The sequence below is a fragment of the Sinocyclocheilus rhinocerous genome, unplaced genomic scaffold, assembly GCF_001515625.1.
Source record: "Sinocyclocheilus rhinocerous isolate Xijiao unplaced genomic scaffold, SAMN03320098_v1.1 scaffold642, whole genome shotgun sequence".
Taxonomy (NCBI): domain Eukaryota; kingdom Metazoa; phylum Chordata; class Actinopteri; order Cypriniformes; family Cyprinidae; genus Sinocyclocheilus; species Sinocyclocheilus rhinocerous.
The window spans coordinates 272,903-285,249 of NW_015626390.1; the positions used below are offsets into that span (position 1 = coordinate 272,903).

The window sequence follows — 12,347 nt, forward strand, 5'->3', positions numbered from 1 at the left end:
AGGGAAGGAGTCTGTCTGTCCCTGAACATGCTGTTAATCACTGTGGGATGACAGTCATGTGGATGACCACTGTCTGGAGCAAAAGCATTCAGAGCGAATTAGAGTCATAATGTAATTCATCTGAAGACCAGCCCTCGGTACACTAAACTCCACTTTTATTATAACCGATGGCATCTGATTCACTGAACCAAAGTCAATAAGATGCCCTAAATAACCAATGCACTTTATGGGTCAATGGCATGACACTCATTTTCCCCCTGGAACTTATTCTATCTATTAAAATGCATTAAAATACATTAAGAAATGTAAGTCATATATACATTAAGTTTAATACACCTTTTGTGTGATGAAGGTGTTTTAAATGTCTGAATTTTACAGTTTACTTAAATACTTATTAATATTAATATCTTAATGTGTAATGCAGTCATTTCATAAATAATTGTAACCACAGTTATCATTTTTGCAGATTTCTTGTTACATTTGAAATTGGTTGTTTGTTGTGTTGAAATAGACTTTCTAAAGGTGTAACAATGAACAGTTAAGTATGCAATACAAGTATTATAAAATGCAATGTAAGGTGAATTACAAGGCATAATTAAAGCAATAAAATACTTTTATAATGCATAAAGATTTCAAGTATTACCACATTATTTAAGTTGGTCAAGGTGATACAATATTAATACAATAATGGAGAACTAAGCCTCATTAAAAGAATGAAATTCTTAAAATGAAAATCTTATTAAATAGTATGGCATAGCCATTTACTATTATAATAATATAATATATTTTGCTTATAAAACTGCTTCACTGCTAATTAATTTTGTAGTGTGACCAACTTGCAGGAAAAAAAAAAAAGGAAATTATGTAATCGACCTCCAATTCTTTTAAAGTATCAGGTAACTTAGTTCAGGTTGTCACTCAACATATACAGAAATATATAATTGTATATTTAAAGGTGACATATCATGAAAATCGGACTTTTCCAGGTTTGAAGAACTATAATCAGGTCCCCGGTGCATCTACCAAACAAGGAAACGTGAAAAAGATTAACCCAGTAACTTTGTTTTGGGAAGTCTTTTTCTGCAAGCGTCTGGGAAAACAAGCGCGTCTGATTTCGCTCCCCTAGTGACGTGGCAAAGGGATCTCATTATAATATTACCGCCCCTTAATCTGTAAGTTTCCGCATTTAAAGAAACAGGCCAGAAAAACAGCATGTTTCTGCTTCCACTCAAAATAGGCATTTTCAAAATGATATAATAAATGATCTGTGGAGTATTTTGAGCTGAAACTTCACAGACACATTCTGGGGACACCAGAGACTTATATTACATATTGTAAAAAGGGACATAATATGTCTCCTTTAAGATTTGTGCACTGGTTTCATGGTACTTGTTACATTTCTTGCCTGCTTTCTTTCAATACATTGCTGGTGGCTTCCTGTGATGGTGCCACATTCATAATCATTGAGCTTTTTGTTCCGATCCTTGTACTGTAAATGTTTGTGTAAGGAGTCTGTGTGGCTGTACATGTACGTTGGATTTTATGCACCTGTTGGTGCATGGAGCTGAAGTCGCCAAATCCGTAAATTAGAAATGGACGTCCACATACTTTTGGCCATATAATGTGTATTAAATTCTTCTTGCAGCGCTTCATCTGGAATAAAAAACATACACCGAAGACTGTTAATGTAGCGTTTATAAATGCAATCTTGCATGCAAAAAAATGGCTTGCAGAGGAAAATCCTGCTTCGACTAATCCATCATGTCAGAGGGATGTGAGCCACCAAAGTTCCTTCCTAAAGAAAATTTCCTGTACAGAAAGCATCATAGCTTCCTCAGCACAGAGCTATTAATCGAGAGTTTAGGGACGGGAATCCATGAACCCTAAAGACAGCCTTTGGAAATGTTTTGCTCCCAGTCTCTCATCCTTTCTGCTCATTTTTGTGGAGGAGGCTTGACAAGGACGTGAAATAGAGAGCAAGGGAAGACAAGAGCTTAATATAAAAGTTTTTCCCCTTAATATTTCTCCTCATTATCTTTCAGTTTATGACTGGCTTATGAACCAGTTTCCTGAATGGAAATCTACACAGTAAAACTGTTCAGCCCCACACTGACCTGAGGAGAAAAGAATGTAATTAATTGTAAGTCAGTGGCGAGACATCAGTTGCGTAACTGCATTTAACTGTTACTTTGTGATTTATAATTTATATAACATATTGCTATTTATTTACCTATAATATGTGCTCACTTTGAAACTATGTGGAATGAATCAAGTGTAATATTCAGTAAACAATGAATCTAAAACAAAGTAGTATGCATTATAGTACAGTCACATTAGTGAAACGCATTAATCACTTTCTCCACTGCATGAATTCCTATTGAAATCACTGGGTTTTCTCTCATTTTTCTAAATGATCATGATTTTCTAAATTTCTGTCATCATCATGTTGTTTTATACATGGATTTCTTTCTTCTGTTGAACATAAACGAAGACATTTTGAACAATGTTGATAACCACACCAAGTTGACGGTAGCCATTGACTTCCATAGTATGGAAAAAAAAACATTATGGATTTCAATGGCTGCCGTCAACCCTTTAATGACCAACATTCTTCGAAACCTTCTTTTGTGTTTAAAGAAAGAATGAATTCTGGGTGAACTACACTGTTGTCACATGACCTCGTTATGTTCATCATGTGATGTCATCTCAGTATTCCATAGTATGGAAGAAAAAAACATTATGGATGTCAATGGCTGCCGTCAACCCTTTAATGACCAACATTCTTCGAAACCTTCTTTTGTGTTTAAAGAAAGAATGAATTCTGGGTGAACTACACTGTTGTCACATGACCTCGTTATGTTCATCATGTGATGTCATCTCAGTATGCGTACACTTAAATTAGTCAGTGGACTAATTTAGTCTAGTTAGCATCTGTAAGTAAAAACAGTTATTTTGCGTAATGAATGTGTAATGTTTCATTTGGTCTAAAACATCCCAAAATCTTATCAATTCAAAAATGTTAAAAATTGTGGTTGATGTTGCTTTCGAGAGGGTCGTATGTCACATTGGAAATGCAAGGTCAAGTCGAGTGCAATGCATTGTGGGATATATTAAATCTTTGCAGATGTTTTATACAAGCACATTAAGTCTAACATTTTGAGCTAAACCTTTAATGCAACCATTAATGCAGACTCAAGCGTGGCGAGCACTTCAAGTGCTTTTGAGATAAACTTGACACTTTTATCAGCGTCCAATAACCAGATATCAGAAACAGTTTTGAGAACAAAGAGCCCGAGAGCATCGCTTGAGTTAACACCATTTGTGCTAAATATGTTTCTCAAACCAGCTGATGGCTTCCATATTTGAGATCCTTTGAGCTTCTAGACATTTAATGCATTATCAGATTCTCTCCTAACAAGAATCAGGTTCTCTTTTACCTTTATACAATAAGTAACATTACTTTAAATCTTTATTTAGAGTATAAGACGGCATTCAATAGAAATTCTTCTTATGTGAGAATACTTTGGTCGTTCTCAAATCTGACATGCATTTGCTTTAGATTTTACTCTCAGCGATGTGTAGTTGAAATACACGACCAGTCAAACATTTTTGAACAGTAAGATTTTTAATGTTTTTTAAATAATCATTTTCTGCTCACCAAGCCTGCATTTATTTGATCCAAAATACCGCGAAAGCAGTAATGTTGTGAAATATTTTTACTATTTAAAATAACTGCTTTATATTTGAAAATATTGTAAAATGTAATTTATTTCTGTGATGCGCAGCTGTATTTTCAGCATCATTACTCCAGTCTTCAGTGTCACATGATCTTCAGAAATCATTCTAATATGCTGATTTACTGCTCAAGAACATAATAATTATTATTATGTTGAAAACAGCAGAGTATTATTTTTAAATACTCAACTGTTCTAAATATTGATAATAATAATAATAATAATAATAGTACGTTTCTTGAGCAGCAAATCAGCATATTAGACTAATTTCTGAAGGATCATGTGACACTGAAGACTGGAGTAATGATGCTGAAAATACAGCTTTGATCACAGAAATAAATTACATTTTACAATATTTTCAAATATAAAGCAGTTATTTTAAATAGTAAAAATATTTCACAATATTACTGCTTTCGCGGTATTTTGGATCAAATACATGCAGGCTTGGTGAGCAGAAGAGACTTCTTTAAAAAACATAAAAAAACTTTCGACAGACGTGATTTTTCTTTTTCTTTCAGATTCGGACCTGAGCATGAGGACGCTCAGCACTCCCAGTCCCGCTCTCATTCTGAAGTCAAACCCTCCTCAAACAGTCCCAAACGGCCATGAAACGTCTTCCACGGCCTGTACCGTCACAGGCGAAACAGTGGCGCTGGTTCACCCGCCTCCAGGCTCTCGCTCACGGCCTTCCAGAGCTCCTCCCGCCGCCCTCATCGATACCCTGCCCGACCCCGTTTTATTACAGGTCCTGTCTTACCTGTGCACCCCTCAGCTGTGCCACTGCACTCGAGTGAGCCGTCGCTGGTATAACCTGGCCTGGGACCCGCGGCTCTGGAGCACCATCCGTCTGACCGGAGAGCTGCTGAGCGCTGACCGAGCCCTCAAAGTGCTCACCCATCGCTTGTGTCAGGACACTCCCAACGTCTGTCTGACCCTGGAGACGGTGGTGGCCAGCGGCTGCCGGAGGCTGTCTGATCGAGGGCTGCGTGTGCTCGCTCAGTGCTGTCCAGAACTGCGGCGTTTGGAGGTTGCAGGCTGCTATAATGTGTCTAACGAAGCAGTGTTTGATGTGGTATCCCAGTGTCCCAATCTGGAACATCTAGACGTATCAGGTAATATCGACAGACTTTCTAGTCGGTGAAGCCAGTTGGGTGAATCTCATGAAACCAGTCAAGAACATGTGATAAAAGAAAATAATTCACTCCAGTTGAAAAAAGGCAATTAGGAGAAAATAAAGCCTATTTTAGGACCTTTAAAAAAATCATCATAAAAAAAATGTATCATTAAATAATTATGGTTTCAAAAATTTGTGGCAATTTTGTCTTTTCAGCAGGGCATTTACATAATGGTAATGAGAAATTGAGTTCACATAAAAATTTTTTAAAAAAAATCATGGTCCTTAATGGAATTTATATTAGTTTTGTCTTTTGATTTTGGGGTGAAACATGACCTCTGAATATTTCTTTGGGTGAAGAATGTGTGATAAGAAAATATTTTATTTCAAATTACATTTTACAAGAACATTAAGCCTATTTTAGGACCTTTATTTTACCATATTTTATGACAATTTATTGTAATTCTCTTAGTGAAAAATGTTGATATATTATGTCAGTATTCATTATACGTAATATATTTAATAATATGTAATGTATGTGCATCATTAAATAATTATGGTTTTGAAAAGGGGTTGGTTTTCAGCAGGGAATTTACATTATGGTAATGAGAATTGGGGAAAAAATTAAAATTGAAATTAAGTGGAGAAAAAAAAGCAATTTATTTTTCTTTTTGCCTTTTAATTTTGAGGTGAAACATGGCCTCTGAATATTCTGAATAATAATCGGTGAAGAATATATGATGAGGAAAATATTTCACTTCAATTGAAAAGAGAAAATTAGAAATTATATTTGACAAGAAAATTAAGCCTATTTTAGAATCACTTTGGGTTATGGAAACTTTGTCTTTTTATTTATATTATGGTAATGGAAATTCAGGTGAAAATTGAAATAAAAAATGGCACAGTGAAAAAAAAAAAAAAAAATCCATGAAACGTAATGCAAATTATATTTGTTTTTTTGACTTTGGGGTGAAGTATAACCTCTGAACATTTCTTCACCCAGTTGCGATTCATATTTATTTATTTTTCGTAAATCTCATACTTCTTGAGGTGAGATATTATATACCACTATACCACACATTGTTGTAGATTTGCATGAGATTTTTAAGATTTTCAGAATTCTAAGTATTGCACCACATGTGCAGTTATCATATGTTTATTTATCATATGCATTTGCATGGCACATCCATTACCTGGTCAACGAGTAAAACATGTTATGTCTTGATTACTTTCAAGAGCTCTTGTGATGAATTAGCTGCCATTAAGCATCAGAAAGCCATGTTTGGTTGTGGATTTATTCAGGGAGTAATTCAAAGTGGTGAAGTTTTTCTGGGAAAAACATTATGGGATCTAGGAATCGCTGCCAGTCTTTCTCTGGAGGAAGGTGAGGTCTGCTCGGTTTTGAAAGATGGACTTCTAACCTCAACCAAAGAGCAGGAGTCCGTCTGCTGAGTTCATTGTACGAGTCACACACTGTACAGTTATTCATCATGCAGAGGGCACAGCATGCGTTCTGCTTTCCACAAGTAATACGCCCTTTGTTGCAAACGTATCCTAAATTTCTTGCGGTTACATTTACTTTTAAAAGCAGGTAGTATAACTGTAATAGGAGCAAAAACAGATACTGCCTGGTTTTTGTTCCATATAAGGTTTCTGGGTTTTATTTCTTTATTATTTCTCTCTGTTTTGTCCTATTTTATTTGGCCTATATTCACTGTATTTTATTCATTCACCTCGATTTGAAAACCTGATGTAGACTCTAAATTTCAGAATTTTAAAGTAATTTTATTAGACTGTTTTCCTGTTTCCTATGTGACATTTCCTTTTTATTCAGCGGTCTTTGCAGTTCCAGTGCAGGATCTTGATTTATTGCTTGAAAAAGGATCAAAACAAATGCTTAAGGACATCTTAAAAAAACAAGAAATGGTCTGATGGCTTTTATATACTACAGGAAGAGTAAATAATGGGCCACTGTTTTAAAAGGTCAGAACAGTTATGTGGACAGAACATAGTTTAAACTGTACAGTGGACAGAACACAGCTTATAGTTATAATTTGTATTCATTTAGCATAATATAAGTTTTTCAGCCTGGAGTACCTGGAGATTTGGTTTGGTTCTTACATTGCCATTGTGTGACCCATTAAATATAACTATAAAAATTAATTAATAATAGTGATGATAATATTATTTCACTTTATTTAGTTTTTAAAAAAAATAAATAATAAACAAAATAATAAAGTGATAATACTATTATATTTTAAAATAAAAAGGGAGTATTAAATAAAAAATTTTTTTATAGTAGACTTACAAATAAAATGCTTATATTTTTCAAACATATACATTTTCAAACTTAAAATCAGCAAGCTTTTATTTTGGGCGGGTTGCCGGCAAGTAAGTATATGTGCTGCCAGGTTTAACGCTTCTGATTGAAGAGCGTCTGTGAATGAAATGTCCTGAAATGTTTTGCATTGTGCTTTGAAAACGACACAGATAGCCTACGACGTAGATTTATGGTTTCAGTTTGAATAGAAATCTTATACAGTATTACAGTTTGTCAATCTAAAATGGTAATGTGCATGGTAACAGCTGTCAACCATGTCGGTATGCAAATGGGAAGTCTGAACTTATTTACAGAGCACATTTTTTATTTTGGTCGTGCATGCGCACCTGCGTACCACTTATGTGCACCCCTGATGTCAAGCCAAGCAACATCTTAGCAGCCACCCAGAAATCTCAGCAATCAGCAATGCCCACTTATTTAATTTACCTGATGTCTATTATCTTTAAGTCGACATGAAATGGAAATTTTTTTTTTTTTTTCAATGCATCTTATTGGTCTTATTTTGAACCAATCATCCATGCATGTTTCATTTAAAAAATAAAAATGAAGAATCGAGTTTGTATTTTTCAATTATAATATAACTCGATCTTTCAGTGAAATTACAGACTTTTCTCTGATGTCGTATGTCGGACTCCAATCATTTTGTTCGCCTAAACCCCGCCCCTTTCTTACAATCAACTGCAAAATTCCATTCAGTTCTGCTGTCATCCAATTAACAATCGATAGACAGAACCAAGTCCCTGCCATACATTTATTCCTTTTCGATATTCCTTTTCACTTTAATATACAGTATGTCACAATATGGAAGAAAAGATCTGTCGCTACTCTGAACTTTATATAAACCTTTTTTAATTGTCAAGCAAGGCTTTCTCAAGCCAATCCATTTGTTAAGCCTTGACGTATCGAACACCATTTCCGGGTCCAAGACTCTAGTACATTTCAGTTGAGAATATTTTATATTAGTACCCTTTCTGGTCAGACCTGGTAACGGTAACGCGTGGGATCAGACTTGACAACCAGATATTCAAAGTTTGTCCTAAAGAACTTAAAGGGATAGTTCACCCAAAAATGACAATTCTGTCATTAATTACTCGCCCTCATGTCGTTCCAAACCTGTAAGACCTTCGTTCATCTTCGGAACACAAATTAAGATATGGTTCAACCGTAATTGTATGAAGCTACGAGAATACTTTTAGTGCGCAAAGAAAACAAAAATAACGAATACATTGTTTACGCTTTGATTTGAACATAAACAACGTATCCGCGTACATACGTTGCATACATAATTCATCAAAAATATCTTAGTTTGTGTTCCGAAGATGAACAAAGGTCTTACCGGTTTGGAACGACATGAGGGCGAGTAATTAATGACAGAATTTTTATTTTTGGGTGAACTATCCCTTTAACTGTTCTAGTCATAAACTGTAATTATGATAATATCTCCTCCCTTTTACTAAGGCTGCCCTAAAGTGACCTGTATCAGCCTGACGGAGGAGGCGTCTCTACAGCTCACACCTCTACATGGACAGCAGATCGGCCTGCAGTACCTGGACATGACAGACTGTGTATCACTGGAGGACGAAGGCTTGAGGACCATTGCATTTCATTGTCCGCGTCTCAAACACCTCTACCTGCGGCGCTGCAGCCGGCTAACAGATGAGGCCCTGCGACAGCTAGCACTGCACTGCACCGCTTTACGCGAGCTTAGCCTCAGCGACTGCCGTCTGATTGGAGACTTTGGCTTACGTGAGGTCGCTCGCCTCGAGGGCCGTCTACGCTATCTGAGCGTGGCACATTGTATGCGCATAACAGATGTTGGACTGCGTTATGTAGCACGCTACTGTCCACGGCTCCGCTACCTGAATGCGCGGGGATGCGAGGGGCTAACGGACCAGGGTTTGAGCCACTTAGCTCGCAACTGCTCCCGATTGCGGTCTGTAGATGTTGGACGCTGTCCACTGGTGTCTGACACCGGGCTGGAGGTGTTAGCACGTTGTTGTGAAGGGCTACGAAGGCTGAGTCTGAGGGGCTGCGAGAGTTTGACAGGGAGAGGGCTAATGGCGCTAGCAGTGGGATGTCCCGAGCTGCAGTTACTAAACGTACAGGAGTGTGAGGTGCCACCTGAGGCACTTCGACTGGTCCGACAGCACTGCAGACGCTGTATAATCGAACACACCATACCTGCTTTCTACTGAGGGGACAGGTTGGGGACGCCAGAGGTGTCGACCTCTGAAAAACAAATGTTTATACTTTTTGCATTCCTATGACTGCCTGATGAGATGCAACAAGGTGGATGTGTCTCAAAACCTAGTGCAGGGGTGCTTAGTCCAGGGGTCACCAAACTTGATCCAAACTTGCCTCAACACACCTGCCTGGAAGTTTCAAGTATACCTAGTAAGACCTGATTAGCTGGTTCAGGTGTGTTTAATTAGGGTAGGAGCTAAACTCTGCAGGACACCGGGGGTGCTTCTCAATATCCCTCCTCTTTTCCTCGCTCCTCCGTCCTCCATCCTATGACTTTGGCTGCGTTTCAGTTCACTTTTTTTATGCCCTTCACTCACTAACTTCCCTCCGTTTCGTTTACTCGAATGTAGGTCATTGATTACGTTGCATGAGTGCCCACTACTGGCGGAACCCTTGAAATGGGCTGAATTGGAACGTCCTAAGCCCTTGATCACTTAGAATCAGCTATGGAGTTGGTTTATTGTTAACATGTTTCCCCTTACAAAATTGTTTGGTGCAACATTCTATATGTTTATAGATATGCTTGGGCTGTTACAAATGTAAAAATAAATAAATAAATAATATATTATAGAGTTGTTTGGGGAGGGGATAAATTAAACGCGATCTGCGATGACGTCATAGCCGTGTTGCATTGTGGTCTACAGAGCGGCCTGAAGTGTGCATATAAAGCAGACTCGCTCCCTCTGTCAAAACCGAGGAGTCGAGGGTATGTCCATGTAAACTTCCCTCGTCCACTTGACAAAGTGGAACTCACTTCAAAATGGCGGCGGGGATTCCCCCGAGGGTAAGTGCTTAGGGAAGTTTGTGAGTGCGGAGGTGAATGAGGATACACAGATGTATCCTTTGCAGAAGTGTTTTATCGACTAAACGTGACGCACATATAAATTATCCTCCCCCTTCACATCTGCACCAAGTGCTAACCATGGCAGAAAATACAAACACACATAAATGTAAGTATTAAGCGTCTTTTCCTTGCGTCCTTCACTCGCATTCTGAAGGGTTGGAGCTAAGACGCAAGGAAAGGAAGCGAGGATGCACAAATAAGAATTGAGAAGCACCCCTGCCCTCCAGGGCCGAGTCTGGTGACCCCTGCTTAGTCCTTCTCCTGGAAGGCCACTCATGCAGAGTTTAGCTCCAACACACCTGACCGAAAGTAATCTAGTAATCCTGACTGTAATTGGTTGGTTCAGATGTGTTTAAATTGGGTTGGAGCTAAACTCTACAGGACAGAGGCCTTCCAGGAGCAGGACTGGACATTCTTTACATAGTTAATCAATTCGCTGTCTACTGCAGTGTTTCCTAACCCTGTTGCTGGAGGCAGACCAACAGTATACATTTGGGATGTCTCCCTTATCTGTTCCATCCAATTCAAGTCTAGAAGTCTCTACTAACAAGCAGATGAGTTTGAATTAGATGTGTAATTATGAAGAGTTTGAAAATGTATACTGTGTCTTCACAAACGGGTTTGGGAAACACTGGTCTCCTGCCGACTGAAATTCTGGAGCAACTCAAGGGTGTTAAACCCTGCTCCTGAAGGATCAATGTTGTGCTGAGTTTAGCTCCAACACACCTGTTCAGACGTTTCTAGTAATCCTAAAGACCTTGATTAGCTTGTGTTTAATTCATGTTAAAGCTAAACTCTGCAGAACAGTGGCCCTCCAGGTGCAGAATAGGTTAAACCTGACCTAGTGAGTCAACTTGTCCTCTACTGCAGTGTTTCCCAACCCTGTTTCTGGAGGCATGCAAAAAGTACACATTTTGGATGTCTCCTTTATCTGACCCATCCATTTCAAGTCTAGCCCCCAGTTTCACAGACAAGGCTTTAGCCTAGCCCCCGACTAAAATGTAAGTCTGAGCTGTTTCAACTAAAAGAAACTTGCACCGTGTTGTCATCTTGAAATATGTCAGTGCCCTTGTTTTGTCTCAAGATGCACACCAGTAATGTTTTTTTTCTAAGGCATGTTTATAAAAATTACTTTAAAATCCTAATTGAACTATGGCCTAGTCCTGGCTTAAGCTAAGCCCCATGTGTGAAACCGGGCCTAGGACACCAACAGTACACATTTTGGATGTCTCCTTTATCTGACCATCCATTTCAAGTCTTGGAGTCTCTACTAATGAGCTGATGAGTTGAATCAAGTATGTTTGATTAGGAAGAGTTTGAAAATGAGTACTTTGAACTGACTTGGGAAACACAGGTCTTCTGCCTTCTGAAACTCTGGGGCAAATCAGTGGTGTCAAACCTGCTCTTGAAGGACCATTGACCTGCAGAGTTTAGCTCCAACACACCTGCCCAGGAGTTTTTAGTGATCCTAAAGACCTTGATTAGCTTGTTCAGATGTATTTAATTTGGGTTGGAGCTAAACTTTAATGGAAGGTGGCCCTCCGGGAGCAGGATTGGACACCCCTGACCTAGTGAGTTCACTCGCTGTCTCCTGCAGTGTTTCCCTACGTTGTTCCTGAAGGCACACCAACAGTGCACATTTTGGATGTCTTCCTTATCTGACCTGTCTATTTCAGTTCTGGGAGTCTCTACCAATGAGCTGATGAGTTGAATCAGGTGTGTTTGATTAGAAAGAGTTCAATAATGTGTACTGTGACTCCATGAACTGTTGGGAAGCACTGGTCTTCTGCTGACTGAAATTCTGGAGCAACTCTGGTGTCAAACCCTGCTCCTGGAGGATCACTGTTCTCTTTAGCTTCTGTTTTGTTTAGAGCAGGGATCCTCAAATCTGGCCCACGAGATCCATTTTCCTGCAGAGTTTAGCTCTAACCCTAATCAAACACACCTGAGCATGCTAATCAGTGACTTCAGGATCATAAGAAAATCACAGGTAGGTGAGTTTGATCAGGGTTGGAGCTAAACTCTGCAGCGCATTGGCCCTCCAGGGCAAGATTTGAGGAACCCTGGTTT

At 38.6% G+C, this 12,347-nt stretch overlaps 1 protein-coding gene across 1 annotated transcript in view; it reads left to right on the forward strand.

Annotated features, from left to right (window-relative positions):
• Nucleotides 1-9,459, forward strand: part of LOC107714010 (F-box/LRR-repeat protein 7-like) — a 38,463-nt gene extending 29,004 nt beyond the window's left edge. Inside the window, exons 3-4 of the mRNA XM_016519702.1 lie at nt 4,253-4,846; nt 8,648-9,459. Of these exons, the coding sequence (XP_016375188.1) occupies nt 4,253-4,846; nt 8,648-9,384 (1,331 nt within the window). The 3' untranslated portion in view covers nt 9,385-9,459. The remainder of the gene's footprint in view (nt 1-4,252; nt 4,847-8,647) is intronic.
• Nucleotides 9,460-12,347: the final 2,888 nt, after the last annotated feature.